At 44.6% G+C, this 20,230-nt stretch overlaps 1 protein-coding gene across 1 annotated transcript; it reads right to left on the bottom strand.

Moving 5' to 3' along the window:
- Positions 1–2,383: 2,383 nt before the first annotated feature.
- On the bottom strand, positions 2,384–16,405 carry UCHL1 (ubiquitin C-terminal hydrolase L1). Its single transcript, XM_032334158.1, has 9 exons — positions 16,270–16,405; positions 16,131–16,142; positions 15,522–15,650; positions 12,145–12,295; positions 9,748–9,833; positions 9,622–9,669; positions 8,692–8,758; positions 7,778–7,836; positions 2,384–2,527 (listed from the first exon to the last, which is right to left on the bottom strand). Exons 1-9 carry the CDS (start codon positions 16,300–16,302, stop codon positions 2,441–2,443), a joined length of 672 nt encoding a protein of 223 aa, XP_032190049.1. The 5' UTR covers positions 16,303–16,405; the 3' UTR covers positions 2,384–2,440.
- Positions 16,406–20,230: the final 3,825 nt, after the last annotated feature.

Below are 20,230 nucleotides of genomic sequence, written 5' to 3'. Positions count from 1 at the left end.
CCTACATCAGGCTTCCAAGCAGAGCACAGCATGGAGGTTAGGTTACGTGCCCAAGGCCTTACTGCTATTCATGAGGGAAGAGGTTTAGATGACTCATGACCTAAGGGTAGCTAGACTAGGTTGGGCACATAACCTAACCTCCACTCTGCGTGCTTGTGTTCCCTCTCTAGCTGTGCCTCTCTCTGTCAAATAAATGGATGGAATCTTTTAAAAAATAATAAAAATAAAAAGAGATGCTTAGGGGCACCTGGGTGGCTCAGTCCGTTAAGCATCTGACTTGATTTCAGCTCAGGTCTTGATTTCAGGGTTGTGAGTTTCAAGCCCTGCTTTTGGGCTTCGTTCCAGGCATGGAGCCTACTTAAAAAAAAAAAAAAAAAAAAGCAGGGGAGATGCTTAACATCAGGTGGCTTTGCCTGCTGGAAGCACTAGAGTCCTCTTCAAGGCCAAAGACTGAAAACATTTTAAGGAAAAAGCCAACTGGACGTAGATCTTTGACAAATCCAGGACATCAATTAAGAGGGCTTGTTGGGGAAACAGGTACATACTGCCTTCACATAGAATACAAAGTCAGTGGTACCCTTAGGAGTTGTACATGGCTGAGGCTTCAGAGAGAGCAGTGGAGAAGATGTTGATACCAGATGGAACCTTCTAGAGGCCCTTTCCTGACACCTTCACTCTTATGTCTAGTTTAATATGAAACATGAAGATGTGGAAGAGGGTAATTCCTTTGCCCAAAATTATTGAGGCAAAAGTGGAGGTCAAAGACAAGTGTGATAACCCTGAAGCCTGTTCATACGGACTCCCAACCTAGTCTAGCTACCCTTAGGTCATGAGTCATCTAAACCGCTTCCCTCATGAATAGCAGTAAGGCCTTGGGCACGTAACCTAACCTCCATGCTGGCGTAAAACTGAAATGTCTCTGTATCTCCAAGGGTGCGCAATCACCCACAAATATTAGCTATTGCATAACCTTTCATGGTGTGGTGTGCTAAGCCATGTTTTTTGGGAGCATTTTAATACGTATGTTCTCATACATGAAGTATAAAGGCTTAGAGCTATAGTGAGTGGTAGAATTTATATTTCTGAGGCCAAATACACACACGCACACATATATTTTACCAGCTCCTATGAAGTACGAAAGAGCCTGGCTTTGTTTCCTTTCCCCTAAGTCCTTCTTCAAAATGTCATATAGAAGTCACACACCAAGTTAGAATAGAAAATACATCCCTCTGGCTTCAGCTCTGAGCCATTAGAATCATCTGAGTCACTGGACATTTTGTTTCTTTACATTAAAAGAATGTCAATAGTAGGATCATTTTCCTCCCAGGAACCAAAACATCCTTCACCTGGAAGCTGGATTGACAGCCTTAGTCTAATTATAAGAACACTGGACACAGGCCAGCAGAGGGCCATCATGTAAAACACTTGCCCCCCTCAAAATTGTCAAGTCCTCAAAAACAAAATCTGAGAACTGATTACACCTAAGAAGAACCCAGCGAGACCTGATGACTAATATGTAAAATAGTGTCCTGGATCGGCTCCTGGAACAGAAAAAGGGCACTGGGTCAAGACTTGAGGGAATCTGAAGAAGCTGTGGACCAGAGTTCACAGAAAGACAAAGATGGATTCATTATAACAAACGTTTTATACTAAAGTGAGATGTTAAGAGGCAAAATGGAGGAGGAATAAATGGGAACTCTGTACGAGCTTCTCAATCTTCTGCAAGTTTAAACTTCATCTAAAATGAAGTCTATTTAAATTTTTTTTAGTCCACAGGTATACATAGCAATATAAATGTATAGAAAGAGGCAACCTGGCTGCCTTAGTCGGTAGAGCATGTGATTCTTGATCTCCGGGTTGTGAGTTCAAGCCCCAGCCTGGGTGTGGAGATTACCGAAAATCTTTAAAATAAATGGAATGAATGACTGACTAGAGTTAAGTCTGGAGACACTGAACCAATACTGTTTTTATGGTAATTCTCCTACTTGTGCCCTAGGAGTTGCTTCCATGGAAGACAATCATATAGCCTTGGAGGGGAAGGTCAAAGAGAAAGTGGAAACCAGTTGAAGCTCATCTCTTACTCAGCAGAAAAGTTTTATTTCTTTTAAGGACAAACAAACCACATCCAAGGCCTTAATTTACAGACGCAAACCAAAGTGGCCATTTAAAGCATTAGCTATTGAGGTACAATACATACATGGGGGGAGGGGGAATGCTTCACCATCTGAGGTTCATACCAAACCTTGCTCGCTCGACAGCTGGGCTCTGCTAGAGTTTGGGTGTGGCGGGGCGCTGGGGTAGGGGGAGAGCTTATCTGCAGAACCAAAGGAGAACAGCTGTGTTCCACAAGGACGGAAGCATTTTGGACTGCGTTGGTGGGGGGTTGGTTTCACACAGAAGGGGAAGAGGGGGGAAAAGGCTACGTCCCCCGCCCAGGGCATTAGGCCGCCTTGCAGAGTGCCACCGCAGAAAAGCGGACCTCCCCTTGCTCACGCTCCGTGAATTCTCTGCAGACCTTGGCAGCATCCTGAAAGGAGAAAGGTCATTCATATCCAAACAGCAGCGGCTCAAAAGGAAGTTTCATCAGAAAAGTTAAACGGTATGGCTCAGAGGTCACCCTGATCAACTTCAAACCCCCCATTAAACTTATAAACCAGGACTAGCTTCAGACCAAAATAATAACAACAATAACAAAAAATTTTAAAAAAACTAAAAAATCAGGTGATGGGCAAGACAAGAACCCATGACATGGACTTGACTTTGGAAGCTCTGACTTTTTTATGACTTCCACCAAGTGCCCCGGGCCGCCTCCACCTCGTGCCTGGTTTTGACAACAAAACTACATACACTAGGAGGGCACTTTTCCTCAAATCGCAACAAGGTGAAAAAGAAATAAATCCTCTCTCCCATAAGGCCTAAGAGTTCTCTTAGGCCTCAAGAAATTTCAAGTAGACATGAATTTCTTTCAAGTAAACATTTCGCAGAACAGCTTTAAACAGCTGGTTTCCAGGTATTAATGGGTCATTGATGGTTGGAATGACATGTGTTACTAGTTCCAAGACCCAGATTACAAAGATTGGTAATAGAAAAAAAAGTGATCCCAAATTCTAGGGGTTAAATGCCTTGGTAGAGTGAATATCAATCAGTTTCATTTGTAAAAAGTCCAGTGGAAAGACCACTCCACAAACCATATGAAATATAAGACCTTTAAGAGGACAGAACAGTCTTGACACATCAGCTCCCAGCTCTAAAAACCATCAAATCCATGAGTTTGGCCCTTAAAAAGCATCAGCCACACCCAGAATTTTGCTCCTGCTTTAGAACCACCTGTAAAAACTAGAGGGAAATTCTAGACTGACATCTACATATCTCATTCTCTATCAGAATTTTTAATATATTGGCATTCCAGACCTTTCCTGTAGTACCCACAGGGATGACCGCCATTAAAGGTGTTTATAAAGCAGTGACGTGGCCTCTGAATTCATGGGTTAAGTTTATGTAATTTTTTTTTTTTAAGATTTTATTATTTTATTTGACAGGGGCAGGGGAAAGAAGGAATACAAGCGAGTGGGAGAGGGAGAAGCAGGCTTCCTGCTGAGCAGGGAGCCAGATGCCAGGCTCGATCCCAGAACCCTGGGATCAATACCTGAGCAGAAGCAGACGCTTACCGACTGAGCTACCCAGACGCCCCAGTTTATGTAATTTCTTACCAGTTTAGCAATAATAAACCATAGAGTTCAGACAACCTAGAACAGCTTTAACCACGTACAACCAGCCTAACTCAGGACAAGAATTTTCACTAAGATGCTGGTTTATATACCATTTAATTTTAAATGAGATTCTAACTAATTTTTTATTATTTTTTAAACTGTTTTACTTGCCCCACATCTTGTAAATTCTACTCAAGTAACAGTTTCAGTATCCTGTGTGGGGTACATTTTTTATGGTATTAGCAATGTTTCATAGTAAAGTATTTTAGAGCTTTATTTGAAGGACCAGTCTTTTCCCCAAATGGGTCATCTCCAGAAGATCTGCCTCTTCCTCTCTCCCCTAAGTAAATTCTGCCTCCCAAACCCAACACGATCCTGCTTTTCCAGATCTGCTTCTCATTCCGTATTCCTACTCCCAAATGCCCCTCCTATACCAGAGAATTGGCTCTAACTTATCTCAGGTGTAACTGACAGCAGGCTACAGAAAGTGACCTTCCCTCCTTCTGTGGCATAACTTGGTTCACACTAGTGGTCCACCTTGAGGTCACGAGGTTTAGACGTTCCCAGGCCAGGTCTATTACCCAAAAAGGCAGTACTGAACAGTGGTGTGAGGACTGCCCAGATTTGCACCACGGCTTTGCCATTTAAGCCACTGACCCTGAACATCGCTTAACCCAGTACCTCAGTTTCCTCACCTGTAAAATGTGGGATATAATCACTACCTCAGAGCCTCATCAAAGGCATGCTCTGGAAGAGAGAAGACACTGAGAACTGCCTCTAGCACCAGGGTCAAACTGCAGCCTGCTGCCTGTTGTTACGGATAAAGTTTAACGAGCTCCACATTCACTTAGACACGGTCCACAGGCTGTGCCATGGCTCTGACAGCCCAACACGACACAGCAGACCTCATTTTATCGCACTTCATCTTCCCGCCCTTCTCAGAGGTTGAGTTTTTACAAACGTAAAGTCTGCAGCTGCCTCCATCAAGCAAGTCTATAGGTGCCTTTTCTCAATGGCATTTTCTTGCTTTGGGTTTCCATGTCACATTGTGGTGATTCTTGCGGTATTTTAAACTTTTTTATTGTATTTGTTATGATCTATGATTAGTGACATTTGATGTCACCGTCTTCGTTTGAGAGTGCTACAAACCACATCCGCACAAGACGGCAACCTTTATCAATACACGTGTGCATTCCCGTGGCTCTGGGAACCAGCTTTCCCCCCGTGTCTCTCTCTCCCCTAGGCCTCCCTGTTCCGAGACAATATTGAAATTAGGCCAGTTCATAACCCTACGGTGGCCTCTAATGTGTTCATACGAAAGGAAAAGTCCCACATCTCTCACTTTAAATCCAGAGCTAGGAAGTGTTATGCTTGGGAAGGAAGGCATGTTGAAAGTGAAGACAGGCCAAGAGCTAGGACTCGTGTGCCCAGCAGTTAGCCAAGTTGTGAAAGCAAAGGAAAAGTTCTTAAAGAAAATTAAAAGGGCTATTCCAGAGACCACATGAATGATAAGAAAGCAGAACAGCCTTACTGCTCATATGGATAAAGTGTGAGTGGTCCAGATAGAAGATGAAACCAGCCACAACATTCCCCTCAGCCAAAGCCTAATCCAGAGGGAGGCCCTAACTCTCCGTGCTGTGAGGCTAAGAGAGGTGAAGAAGCTGCAGAGAAGTGTGAGGCTGGCAGAGATTGGTCCAAGTTTAAGGAAAGAAGCCATCTCCGTAACATCAAAAAACTAGGGGGAAGCAGCAAGGGCTGATGGAGAAGCTACACCACATTATCCACAAGATTAGCCAAGGTCATTAACACAGGCAGCTCCACTTAGCAACAGACTTCCCACATGAATGACCTACACTTCTACTGGAAGAGGATACCACTTAGGACTTTTGAAGCTAGAGCAGAGAAGTCAATGGCTGGGTTCAAATCTTCTAAGGACAGGCTCTCCGGCTAGGGGCTAATGCAGCTGGGGATTTTAAGTTGAGGTCAATGTTCACTGACCATTCTGAAAACCCTAGGGCCCTTAGAAATAGGCTACGTCTACTCTGCCTGGGCTCTATCAGTGGAAAAACAAAGCCTGGATGGCAGCCTATCTGTTTACAACATGGTTTACTGAATATTTTGAGCCCACTCTTGAGAACTTCGGCTCAGAAAAAAAGGATTTCTTTCAAAATATGATTGGTCATGGACAGTGCACCCTGTCACCTCATTTCTGATGGAGCTGGACAAGGTTAAGGCTATTTTCATGCCTACTAAGTACCATCCTTTCCAGAGCCCTAGGAATCAGCAAGTCATTTCAACTTGCTAGTCTTATTTAAGAAACACATTTTGTAACACTATTGCTGCCATAGAGAGTGATTCCTCTGATGGTGCTGGGTAAATCGAAAACCTTCTGGAAACAATTCACCATTCCAGATGTCACGGAGAACATTCTGGATTCGTGGAAAGAGATCAAATATGAACATTAACAGGAGTCTGGGAGAAGAGGATTCCACCCCTCCTGGAGGACTTCGCAGTGCTCAAGACTCAGAGAAAGAGCAGATGTGGTGGAAAGAGTCAGAAGAGCAAGAGAACTGGAGTGAGAAGCAGAGCGAGAAGGCAGGATGGACTGCTGCAGCCTCAGGAGAAAATCTGAACAGATAAGGTACATCTCATGGTGGACAAAGAAAGTGGTTTCTAGAGATGGGATCTACTCCTGGCGAGGAAGCTGTGAAGACTGTTGAAATGACAACGGAAGAGGCTTTAAGGGCTAGAAGACATCATAAACTAAGTTGTTACAGCAGCAGTGGGGGTCTCAGAGGATCGGCTACAATTTTAAAAGCCGTTCTACTGCGGGTAAAATTCTCTATCAAAAGCACCGCCCCCTACAGAGAAAACATTCACGAAAGGAAAATCGACAGAGGCAGCCAGCTTCACTGCTGTCTTATTTAAAGAACTTGCCACAGCCTCCCCTGCCTTGAGAAGCCGTCCACAGCAAGGCAGAAGTCAAGACCTCCACCAGCAAAAACTTCGCAACTTGGAAAGCTCAGATGATGGCAGGCGTTTTTTTCCAGAAATGAGATGTTTTTCAATAAAATATGTATGCTGTTCCTTTAGACAGTATGCCAGTATACACTTAACAGGCTACAGTATTGTTCGAACAGAACTTCTATCTGCACTGGGAACTAAACATCTCATTTATAACTCGCTTCACTGCAACATTCGCTTTATTGCAATGGTCTGGACCTGAACCCACAATATCCCTGAGGTATGCCTGGCTTGGCAACAGAGCCCAGTGCCACACAAAGCCCATTTTCAAAATACTTTCTACCTGGTTCTTTACGGAGAGTCTTCCAGCCCTTCATCTGTATACAGCAAGCACTCAAAAAAGATTAGTTCTGACTACAGATGAAGTATTAAGACCTTAACAGCATTTTTTAAAAGTCACAATTAAACAATTTCCCTTCATAACAGTAAATTGATTCAATTCTAGAAGACTTGTTTTTAGGGGGGAGGCACCTCCGGTAGTCTATCAGCCCTTGTCCAGAATTAAGAGGTTTCTGGAGTCATTTACAGTAAGGACAGTGATCCTGGATCTTATATCGAGGGAGGTTTTGAATCCGCTCCTCTTGCCCCGTAACAGCGGCCCAAGAGAAAAGAAAAAACTGAAGTTGACAGCCTAACCGGAACCCATAGTATACCACCTGTGAGACCGACCCAAATCCAGCAGCTTGAGATGGATTAGGAAAGGCTTGGGTTTCTGTCCCTTAAGTCCTTAGCTGTGATGTGATCTGACAAAAGGACAATGGTTCCCTTAATCCCACAAGGAAGGAAAGCCATGGCTTTCTGGCTAATTCCAACCCTGAACTGAAGTCAGCACACAATACAGATTAGTCACGGCTGCTCTGGGGGATCCTGTTTAAGACCATTTGCTAGAAAATACGGTAAACAGAATTACCAAAATACGCTTTAAGCCCTGAAGACTATTCACCCAGACGATGGGTACCTGCTGCCCAGAAAAAGTATTAGCCCCTGAGACAGTATGGCCAAAGAAAGGTGGGCCTCAGGGGAAGAGGGCTTCCAAAGATTACCTGCAGCAAGGAGTCCTCTGAACTGGTGCCGTGGTTTACCGGGAAAGGCATTCGTCCATCTGGAACACAGAGGCCAGGCAGCTCACCTTTTCTGCAGATGCTCAGACTGCTGTGCTTACCCAGCCTCGAGAGAAGTTTTCCATCTCCCACTGCCACTCCCACGGAGAGGGGCTGGTCAGAAGCAGTCGCTGGAAAGGAGCTTCCAGTGTTCCTAGGGTCCACCCAGGGCAATTCTAATCCTCAAGCAACAGGACCATACAAGCCCAAAGTGGCCACCCTAACAGAAAGGCTTGGGCCACATCTCCTGGGAAGGAGCCCAGAGTAAAAGGCAGATGCAGCCTCTGAGGTGTCAGGAAGGTGGAGCCAAGAAGGGATCCTTCAGACTTCACAGCCCCTCACTGACTGCTGACTGGCCCCAAGTATCCTTTGCTCTGGTCTGCGTATAGGTAATTCTCTTCCTCTGTTAATACAAAGGGGAGAATTGTACCAGGAGGCCCATCTTCCCTGTTAGCAAATACCAGCTAAGAGAAAGCAGCCCCCAGCATGTCCAAATGCTTTCACATTGAGGCATTTATCTTTTTCCAAAAGTATTCCTTGTCAGGACGCTGCTGGAGAGCCTGCACTGGTGTGTGTAGTGGAAGGTGGGAAGAGGAAAGCTGAACACGGAGGCCTTCAGCTGGCACAGATCTCCTTACCGGTCTGTGACTAAAACCACTCCGTCCGCAGGTCATTGCCTGATGGGTGGCAGAAGTGTGAGAAAAACGGTTAAGGGCCCCAATGAGAGTACGGTGTGCTGGCTTTGTGAACAAAGATACACTACGCGCCACAAAGTTACACACCAAAACTGTAAGAACAATTTCATCGGAAGGAATGTCTAAAACCGTAGGGGGCTCCAAAAATGGAGTGAAACCTACCAAGTTCATAGAGATGGCCATCCACGTTGTTAAACAGAATAAAATGAAAATTCACTTTGTCGTCTACCTGAAGAGTCAAGAAATATTTTTGATGATGAGTTTTGATTGTACTATATATTGTATTAAAAACTTGTCTTTAGCTTTACTGAGATAATTGACATAATATTGTATTAACTTCAAAATATATAATGTATTGATTCAATACACATATTTTGCAATGATTTTAAGAGAACTTAATTTGTTAATAAATTCTGTCCCTCTTTAAGTATAATACACTCAGACTTGCTTATGTATTATTTTAAATTAGTATGGCTAACATGTACCTCTTTTTTATATACTAGACAATGTTATAAGACTGTCATAAAACCCTAATCTATCAAGATAAATATAGTAACTACTAGAAAGCTAGAACTTTTTACTGAGGAGGAAATTCAGGCTTAGGGAGGATTGAGTATCTCACCCAAGGTCAAGACTAGAAAGTGGCAGGGCCAACAGTAGTTTTAAAGGCACTGATACAGACTTAAATCTAAATTAACAGCTGACTGCGGGACTGTGTTCAGATTCACGATATACTGAAGCCTTCTAGAGACCGTCAGTCCCTGCTGGTAATCTTACCCGCTCCAACAGTCTACGGGAAGAGTATGTGAAATGCTCAATTGCTTCCTCTCTTATAATCATTTGGATCTGAACAAAGTACTGTTTGAATTTACTCAAGACCATGTTTACTGCCAATCAGAGTCCCGAAGAGCCATTTTAATGAATGGGTCTGGTCAAAGCACGATTCTGGTAGAATTTTCTGGGCTTCCTTGGGCTTAATTAGCCTTGGGTGGAGAGGTCTGCTGTGTTCAGGTGAGAGGTTCATTGTATGTGGTTCAGGGGCGAAACAGATGGCACTCGGGCAGCCCGGCCCCAATCTGTAATTGCATTTACCCGACATTGGCCTTCCTGTGCCACAGCATCATGGGCTGCCTGAATGGCCTGCAGACGAGAGGAAATAATTAGCACAAGATCCTCTGTAGTCCCTTAAAGCTGATGCTCCACAAGTTCTCTTCCTACCTCGTTCTTTTCAAAGCATTTTGCTCGGTCTTCAGGGGACAGCTTCTCCGTTTCCGAAAGAAACTGTTTCAGGACGGACCCATCCTCTTTTAAGAAAAACAAAAAACCAAGAGCATATTAGTACAGATAGAATAGCGTAAATGGGTGCACACTTACAACACACTTCGGCTGCTACGCAGCCATGTTTGGCGACTTAAGTCTTTCCCGTGGTCCCGGACGAGGTGGATGAGCTGTCCCTTTCTGCCTCAGCCTCTTTCCAAGCAGTCCCTTCTCCCTGCATTCAAGCCGACGAACTCTGCTCCTCCAGGGCCAAGCCCTCTCCTGCCTCTCTCCCCTGCCCTCCCGCCTCACACTCCCCTCTCAATTCCCTCATCACCCTCGTTAAGGTGCTGATGCCCTCGGAACATGTATTTGTGAGATCTGTCTTAACATAAAGGCAGGAACTATCTTGTCGAGTGCTGGTTGTTCTTTTGTTTTTATTTTAAAGATTGATTTACTTAAGGAATCTCTATGCTTGACAGGGGACTCGAACTCACGAGCCCGAGTTTAGGAGTCGGGCGCTCTATGCACTGAGCCAGCCCAGCACGGCACTCTTCTAATTGCTGTTATCTTCACGATCCCATGTGGCACAATGACATTCTAGTCTAATAATGGTTCTCAAACCAAGATTTTTTTACTTAGAAAATGCAGTCTTAGTAGTATGGTTATCCAGATAGACGTTAACCCATGGGTCTTAACAAACGTAAAGCGCCTACTAGTCGGGCCCAGGGACAAAGGACCGGCTGACAGTTTGGCCTAAGCATTTTGTCACTGCTCAATGCAGCTGAGTCTAGGAGACAACGTGGCTAGAGCAAGAACGATTTGTATTTCAAAGACCACATTCAAACTTTCAGCTCTAAACTCAAAAAATGAGTTAAATAAAGACCACTTAAAATTTGGAAGGAATCCTTTTCACTTTATGGACAGGGCTGGGACTCCAGTAACTTCTCTGCAGTACAATCATGACTACAGCTACAAGAGTTCCACAAGCTCTGCTGACCTTCTGAACACAGGACTCTAACGGGAGACTTACTGCAGAAGAAGTAAAGGTTCAAGCTCTACCTCCTTAATATGGCAAGTTAATATGAAAAATTGAAATATGAAATATTGTTTAATATTAAAAATTGAGTTCTAGAAAAATTGGATCTTTATGGCCAGACTTTTTTTTTTTTTTTTTTGGTTTGGGAAGTATACCAGCAGTAGTTTTGGCCACACTTACCTCGCTTAAAAAAATAATAAAAAAAGTATCCGACCTGCTCCAAGTAACACCATGGACTATTCACTGATATTATTCCATTCTTTTTTTTTTTTTTAAAGATTTTATTTATTTATTTATTTGACAGGCAGAGCTCACAAGTAGGCGGAGAGGCAGGCAGAGAGAGGGGGAAGCAGGCTCCCCGCCAGCAGAGGGCCTGACACGGGGCTCGATCCCAGGACCCTGAGATCATGACCTGAGCCGAAGGCAGAGGCCTTAACCCACTGAGCCACCCAGGCGCCCCTGAAATTATTCCATTCTTAGCTACCTCCATCCACCGCCTAAGTCGGGAGTTGGCAAAGTAGTGTGCCTATTTTTGTATTATTGGAACACAACCACATCCACTGGTTTAGATCTTGCCTGGGGCTGCCTTTGAACTACAAAGACAGAGACCTAACGGCCCTCAAACCCCTAGAAGATTTACTCTCACCTTTTAAGAAAGTTCACGGACCCTTGGCCACTAGCACACATTATGCCGTGTCTTTTCATATATTTTAGTGCTGCTCATTGTGCTTCTGACAATCCTTTCTTCCCTTTCCTCCAGAACATTCATGGGAAGTGCGCTAAGACCCCACACCTGACTAGGCTCCTGGCTGGATCCTTGCAACGTAGCAAGCTGCCACCACGTTTTCCCGCGGCAATTTTCACAGTATCCTCGTCCAGCTGCCCTATACTACTTTGGTTCTCCTGTTGCTTAAGAGACCCAGAACCATTAGAGACAAATCCTGAGGGTTCATGTTTGATGGTTTAACCTCATATCCACTTCTTCCAAGTCATCGAGAATGGAACAGAAGCACGTAAGAATCACCCCAACCTGCAGCGTGCCAGTGGTAGAGCCTGTGCATAGAAGGAGCACAGAACTGCCCCTCGCTCCCTCTTCCCCTCCGGGTGGAAGAGAAGCTAGACAATATTTCTTGGAAAAGGCGTTTCCTTCCCTCAGAAGAGAATCAATCATTAATCTGCCTACTGGTTCCATCCGGCTTAGGAGGTTTCAGAAAAATGTAAGGCAGTGACTTTGCTCAACAGACCCCTGGGGGTTGGGGGGATGACAAGTTATGGTTAACTAGAGATCAACGAGAGGACTGCCCTCAAAACGCACTTACCAAACTCCAGTTTGTCTTGGTTATTGGCCACAGCATGGATGATCCCGATGGTCCCACAGGAGTTGCCAATGGTCTGCTTCATGAAATACACCTTAGGACTGACCGCTTGTCCCTTCAGCTCTTCGATCTGTTTTTTCCTGAAGTTCTCATGCTGGGAATAGAAAACATTTTTCTATCTCAAATGAAAATGCAAAGCACTAACAGACGGAGACACAGTGAGTTCTACCACCTAAATGGAAACACAAGTGGGATGTGTGACCAGGAGCCCTGGTTCTAGGGGTTGGCCAGCGCCCAGAGACTCGCCCGTCTGCCTCCCACACCCACGCCAGCCCATAGGGTTCTGAGAGGTTCTGAGACTCCACCCTGATGCTGCAGCGCGGTCACGGCCTTGGATGTTGCCCAAGGATTGGTCTAGACGCCACTGCAACCTTTTAGCTCGAAATGCATGTCTCCTGAAGTCAGAAGAACAGGCAGGTTCATTTTTTTTGTTGTCCTTACACACCACCCATTGTACTTCACACAGGACCCCAATCAAGCTTTGTCTCTATCCCAGCATTCTTGGAAGACCTACTTCTACTGCGTCCATGTACGTTTCTTTTCAATAACAAATACAAAACAAGACTTAACTGCTGAAAGGAGCAATTTAAAGAAATTGTTCCCACTTTCTGGGGGGCGGGGAGGAACGACAACTGACTTAGGGTGCTGGGCTGGGATTTCAGGAAATCTTCTCATCCTACAAGAGGTAGACCGGACACTTGTTTGTCCTTGTCAACGATACATTTTGAGAACAGATTAACAATGGGGGGGTGGAGGGGTGTCAGAAGAGATCAGTAAATGAGACTAGAGAATAGTTTTCCTCAAAGAATCCATCTGCTCTTTGTACAGTAATTTAGTGGGCTTGTCTGGACCTTTCATTAATAAATTTTAGACCTTAAAGGAAGGACTTCTCAGTTGAAAGCATGGTGCCAGGGCACCTGGGTGGCTCAGTGGGTTAAAGCCTCTGCCTTCAGCTGAGGTCATGATCCCAGGATCCTGGGATCAAGCTCCGCACTGGGCTCTCCACTCAGCGGGGAGCCTGCTTCCTCCTCTCTGCTTACTCTTGATCTGTCAAATAAATAAAATCTTTAAAAAAAAAAGCATGGCGCCAATGCCATAGAAACACTAATGTCTCATAACCAGTATAATTGGAGAGAACATCAAAAGCATGTTTCCTTTTTTTTTTTTTTTTTAGATTTTAAGTAATCTCTACACCCAACGTGAGGCTCAGACCTACAACCCCTGAGATAAAGAGTTGCATACTCCACCCACTGAGCCAGCCAGGTGCCCCTGAAGTATATTTGCAATTCCAGTCGCTCTGCATTACTATACACATAACTGAAGTTTAACCCTTGTCTGTGACACCATCAGACAAAAAAGAAGATCTCCCGTTCCACAAGGCCAGCTCATAGGAAATTCTAACATCAAAGATCTATCACATCTCTGAAATGAGTTACTACTCATAGACTGTTAAGGATTTTCACTTCTGTTTTTGCTTTTTAACGGGATAGCACCATTCTCTATTATGTTTGAGCTTTTGCATGGAGATACTTTTGCAAATATTTCATTATCACTTAAAACTACTATTTCTGAACTGGTCCAGTTAGTTTGCAGCTGGGTGGCTCAGTCAGTTAAGCGCCTGCCTTCTGCTGGGATCCAGTCCTGCCTTGGGCTCCTTGCTCAGCAGCAAGTCTGCTTCTCCCTCTGCCCCTCCCCCCACTTGTGCTCGGTCTGCCTCTCTCAAATAAAATCTTTAAAAAAAAGAACTGGTCCAGTTAGGATTTCATAACACTCTCAGACAAAATCAGATGCTTTCTAAATTAACATCAGCTTATTCAGAAGTCAACATACAAACCTCAACTTTTGAGTTTGCTTCAGTGTTTAGCCTAATTGGTGTTCTGTGTCACAGACTGGGTGCTCAATCAATCTGACTTCCCCAATTAAGCTAAAGGACTAAGTACCCAGATGATTCAAACCAGAACAAGTGCAGCCTCATCCTGTAAAAAGCAAGCAGTAGGCCTTTGAAAGACAAACACGATGCACCACTGCCTCCCAGAGGCCTTGCCCGTTGAGTGCCGCTCAAAATCTCCGAGTCATCATGGAGCCTCTAAAGAGCGAGCGAGCTCAGGGAGAGGCTCAAACGAGAGGAGATGGTGTTTGATTGGGTCAACAGGGAAGCTAATTTGACTTGCAATTATTTGGCCACTCGGGCTTACCCAACTAAAGGCTTTGCAATAAAACAGGACAGGGAGATTATCCTAGTAGCTTCAATAAGGGTTTTTAAATTCACAATAGTCCATTTACTAAGAGGAATGCAACTTCCCATAGGGCTTAATAATTTATGCTGAGGATGCTTCTAGAACGCCCAGTCCTAGCATGGTGGTGCTTCAATTAAAGCTTAACAGTGTTTGGAATGTAGCCCCCAAAGCTACTGTCCCAGGGTTTTGTTAATGCAGATTTCACCACTCCCAAATCAGGGACAGCAACAGGAGATAGACAATCCCAGGCCAGTTAGTGGGATTTCATACATTGCAAGACAACAATCATCCCAGCTACCTTTTTATATCTGACGCTCAGTCTTTGAGGTACATACATCCATGCACACTTGTAGGAGGAAGACCATCTAAAGGGAAATGAAAAGGTGTTTCTAAAACTGCTTTAATGCCCACCTGTTTCACTTAGCTACAGGGTCAGAGAGGAAAGACAGGACGTGAAAGGAGACCCCCACACACAAAATGACTACGCTTTAAAAACAAATAAAAAAACCACACACACATCGAAGAGGCTAAAAACCGAGTGTGCATGTTGTAGGGAAGAAACCCAAGGCCACCAAAGACCCGAGTGGAGAGGGAGCATTAAAAAAACCTATTGTTTCCCTGTGGCTTAGGCAAGCCCGCTGGCCACCCCCCACCCCTTTTTAATGCAAGGTGGGAGTCTGAGAACCAAACCAGAAACTGACAGTTCTCAGCCCTTAAAGGGAAACAACCAGCCAGCCATTCCTTTTAGTGGAAGGCTCTGAAAAGCGTAGGTTCCAGTGAACTTAAGAAGATGAATTCTTTCTTTGTAACTGAGATGACGGAACAGAGATGCTGCTTCTTCTCTTTGAAATTCAAGGCCACGCTGGATGGACGAGCGAGGAGCCAGTAAATTCTCTAACCACCAATGAGTAGGTACCACGATATCTCCCCCACATCCCGCAGGAAAGGGGCAGTTCTGCAGGTGTGGGCGCCCAGTCCGGGAGGGGAGGGAGCCGGGAGTCTACACCGTCCTCCACGCCTCACTCGGGTCTGGAAGCCGCGCGCACCATCCCGGGCCCGCGCACCCCGGGCCCCACGCCCTACCTGGGCCGTGAGGGGAAACAGCAGCAGCAGCGCGCAGGCTGGCGCTGGCACCGAGCCCAGAGCCTCCTCCTCCAGCCCCAGCACGTCCGCGAAGCGCCACTGGCCGGCGACCCCCAGCCGGGCCAGCACCTGCGGAGAGGAAAGAGCGCGGCCAGGGGCTCCGAGATCCGCGAGGGGCGGGCACCTGCCGGAGGGCGGGGCCGAGCCGGCGCCCTCGGTGCCCCCATCCCAGCCTGGGAGGAGTCGCGGCCTGCCCCGCCCCCCAGCCTCTTTCCCCACCCCCGCCCGCGCAGTGACACAGCACAAAGCGCGGCCCACACGTGGCTCGCGCGAAGCCCGGGCACCCGAGTCCGCGCGGCCCGCGCCACGCCCTCGGGAGCCTGACCCTCATTCGCATCTGGGCCCAGTCCCCTCCTCCCTCCCACCTCGGACGGTTCCGCAGAGTCACCCCCACGCCGCGACCCCTATGCTGGGGCAGGCGGAGGGCATCTGGGAGCGCGCGGGATGCCGCTGGGTCCCTGCGAGACTGAGACAGCCGGAGCTGATGCGCGCCTCCGCCTCGGCGCTCCCGGGGGGAAGGGTACAGAGGCAGTGCGAGACGCCACTCACTTTGTTCAGCATCTGAAAGGCAAATGCACAGAAAAAAAAAAAAAAACAACAAAAATAAAGCCGGTCATCGAGGCAGCTACCTGGCCTGGGCTGACTCTCAGCAACGCGGTCCCCGAGCAGCGATGCACCTGACGCTCACCTCGGGGTTAATCTCCATCGGTTTGAGCTGCATCTTCGCGAGCCACAGGAGGAGGAACGACCAGGAGAAGAGGAAAAACAGCAAGCGGAGCCGCCCAGGCGGCCGCTATAAAGCTCCGGCCTGACGCACTGTAGGTGCCTGCGCAGGGGGAGCAGGGGCAAAACCAAGCGACGGGGAAACGGTCAGTCGCAGCCAAATGGGCACGAAACCTCCCCATGCGCCGCGCCGAGTGGTACGGCCGGGCCCCCAAACCTTGCAGTCTCACTTGCTGGTGAGATAATCTGGTGGTTGTGGAGATGGGTTTTGTGGGTGGGTGTTCCTTGAGCCTATGGAGCAGTCGTTTAGATGGAGTCTAATTTCTTGCGAAGTTTCTGGAAACCTACCATTCTCACCATCCCAATTACCGGAGGGCTCAGGGTTTCTGAAGCTTTGAGAAAAAGCCCCAATTCAACAGGTATAGATTTAGTATGAATGTAAATATCCGTCTCCCAAATCTTGCAGCAGTTTGCATTTGACCTCAGACAATTCATCCTCCATGTTAGATCAGATCGGTACCGAGGTGCGTTTTTAATTGACTGCCTAGCTTAAAACAATGTGGAGGATAAACGGTATTGCATTAGTAATGCTGATGTAATGCAGCTCCCGGGGAGAATTGGTTGGTCATGGGGAAGCTATAGAAACCTGGTGTGTGTGACCGTAATATAAGACAGAGAGGCGGCAGGCGGTCGGAGACTTTAGGACGCAGATCCAGGGAAAAGAAAGGTATGATTTCGAGACGAGAGGGTGTAAAAGAAAACGTATTTTTAAAAGAGTGGGACGCTTTGAAAAATAAGATTCTGAGCTCACAATGGAATATTCACAGCGAAGGAGAAAGAGAATGGCAGCTGAAGGAAAGGCTGTTCTCTAATGAGCGCAGGTGGGGCTTGTTTTTCCTACAGCATGTGCAAAAGATGGAGAGAAAAAGCATATGCAGAAGAATGGATAAGAAGAGGGACAAAGATCTGAAAGAATAGTGTCAGGAGAGCTAAAACTCAGAATGAAATGGGGCTTGTAGAAACGCTAAGGAAGCAAGAAGGTTGTTTTAAAATGCTCATAACAAAATGATGATATGGAGGAAGAACAGACCTACTGTTTAGTGGAGTCCCGGTTAATGGCAGGGATAAGAGAGGGAGTCTACTTTTTTTTTTTTTTTTTTTTTTTTTTTGAGTTATTACCTCTACAGTGTCTCAGTGGACAGATCTATTGCATCCTCTCTCATAATGCTTAGAGGATCCAATGAAAAAATTCTTCCTAGTCCAACTTTACAAATTAGAATTTGTGGCTTAGAGAAGTCAATTTGTTTCTGATCACAAAGAAAAATGAAAAAAAAAAAAGTAAAGCCTAGTAAGTTGGGCATTAAGAGTCCATTCTCTCTCCAAGTTAACATTCCTTTCCACTTCTATCTTCTCCCATTTTTACCATCAGAAATATGACCTTCACCCAGAAAAATGAGAAAGAAACATTAGGGAGAAGAATCTAATGGGTGAATTTTATGATTTATAAATTACGCCTCAAGAAGGTTTTGTTGTTGTTGTTGGTTTGTTTTTGTTTCTGTTTTTAAAGAGGAGACTACTTGAAAGCCAGGACAGGTGAATAGCCCACCTGGCTATGCTGAATGAGTTCTTGCCTTTAGACAGAGATGAATCACATCTCAGTTAACTTTATTTATTCAGCAAATGCTGATTAAGTATCTACTATGTGATGAGCACTGAGCTTAGAATTGGGGATAGAAAGGTGAACACAGTAAATAAACTCAAAACTTCCAATATGGAGATTTTATACGAGTGATGTGAAAACAATCAGAACTCAGGAATCAGGAAGGCTTCCCAAAGGAAGTGATGTTTAAGATAAGGGCTGATGGACTCAGAGAATTTAGCATGTGACAGTTATTACCAAAGTAAATAGTAAAAATGGTCATGAAAACACTAGAGAAATCTCTGTGAAAGGCACTTATTCAATCATACCATATATATACATAATATATATAATATATATTAATTTTTATTTATATATTATATGAGAAATGTATTATATTTATTTATATATTATATATAAAATATATATTATATTTATTTGTATAGAGATATATATAGATATCAAGGGCCTACTCTGTGCCAGGAAGCATCAGAGCAATAAATACAACAAATAAGGAGATGCCAGAGAGAAGACAAAAACGAACCTTATCCTGATCTTTAATAAAAGGGGGGGGGATGTATTTATGAAACTGCAGGCCGGGAGATTTGATGTCAGTGTTCAGTAAAATTCTAGGGGTCTTAGGAGAAATAGAATGATTGCATTTAGAACAAGTTATGCCAACCAGCACTTCTCTCCTTTTGGAGTCACTGACTAGAACAGGCAAAACATTCCCCATTGTATTCTTCATGCTGCCTGAGTTGGCAACAATTGATATCATAGTTGGAGGGGTTTTGTAACTTATTTATTCTACCTGGGAAAAAAGTGCTGCTGAATGGAGTCATTTCTACCTGCAGCCACCTGGCAACATTTTAACCCTTTTGCAGCAGAGACAAAGTGTGTGCATGCAAGTAAACATAAACAATCTAAAAGGCAGAATGATGAGATTTAGAAAAACGAGTTAAAAATAAACAATGACATTTAATAGAGATTTTGGTGAAGATGGTATGCTCCTATGAATATACCAAAAAACTTTAAATGGGTGACTGTTTCTCAATAAAAACTCAGTAGAGATGTGTGTGCAGCTCTGCGTGCCAGTTATCATGGTACAATTGATCTTTATATTCATTTTTTCCTTTTTTTATTTACCAGAGTCTATGGTTACAAAAGTATGTAATAATATGGAAAAATATCAATTCAAAAGTCAGCCTTTTAATTAAACTCACTAAAAAATGAATGTACAAAGTCAGAAAAACTTTTTTTTTTTTGGGGGGGTGACAGAAATCCATTTTAAAAAAGCAGTTAAACACATAGGGTAAACATGGAGTAGACCTGTTATAGATGGAGAAACAGAATCAATGAATGAATAAGTCAGCCTTCATAAATAAAGATGCCATTTCTGGTTCACCAGCAGTAGGCTTTTTTTTTTAATCATAAATATTATTTTTTTGGCAATAATGAAGATTTGGGATGGACCCTTTAAAAACTACCTTCTAATAATTCTGATGACTAATAAAACAGAAACTCAAATATCCTTGGCAGGTCAGTTCTGCAATGTTGTGGCAGTCAGTCCTGAAGGCTCAGCCCAAGTTTAGTCCTCCAGCCCTTCCAGTGGTTTTGTAAGTACCAAATTCCCTGTATTAAATCCCTTTCTATTTAAAATACCTAGAGAAGTGTTGCCTGGGTGGCTCAGTCATTAAGCATCTGCCGTCGGCTCAGGTCATGATCCCTGGGTCCTGGGATTGAGTCCCATGTTGGGCTCCCTGCTCTGTGGGGAGTCTGCTTCTCCCTCTCCCTCTAACCCTGCTCCCTGCTTGTCCACTCTCTCTCTCTCTCTCAAATGAATAAATAAAAAATCTTCAAAAAATAAAATATCTAGAGTACTTTGGGGCTCCTATGTTAGCATACTTCTATATTTTAGGTGAATCAAAAATGTAATAGTTATTTGTTTTAATACCCATCAGAGAAGCTATGTTTTTTTATATGTGTATATAATTAGAATATCAAGTTTGTGGTTTTACCCATGTGAAATCTTTGGGCAAGTCTAACATATAACATAAGCAAGTCGTACCATTGGTCTATAAGGATCTGGCAAAAATCACAGGAGTCATTCACAAATCTCAACAATAGAAAACCTCTGCTCGGACAAAAGAGTCTTGCTACTTGAAGGGGTAGAGTACACCATGTGTTTATGAAGGCAGGATACTCAAACATGGAAGCAGTACTTCCCAAATACTTTGAGAATATTCTATTTATTCTGCAGAAGTTACCCAAGGAGGGAGGTGAGGAA

This window comes from Mustela erminea, chromosome 2 (genome assembly GCF_009829155.1).
Source record: "Mustela erminea isolate mMusErm1 chromosome 2, mMusErm1.Pri, whole genome shotgun sequence".
NCBI classification, from domain to species: Eukaryota; Metazoa; Chordata; class Mammalia; order Carnivora; family Mustelidae; genus Mustela; species Mustela erminea.
The sequence above is the reverse complement of the archived record's forward strand: the minus strand, read 5'-3'. Positions and strand labels throughout refer to the sequence as shown.

Coding starts and splice junctions, on each gene's coding strand:
- UCHL1 (XM_032334158.1), bottom strand. CDS start 16,302: ATGCAGCTCAAACCGATGGAGATTAACCCCGAG. Junction 8,759..9,621: donor CACAGGAAGGCCAATGTCGG/GTAAATGCAATT, acceptor TTGACTCTTCAG/GTAGACGACAAAGTGAATTT. Junction 7,837..8,691: donor TGGCCATCTCTATGAACTTG/GTAGGTTTCACT, acceptor TCTGTGTTCCAG/ATGGACGAATGCCTTTCCCG.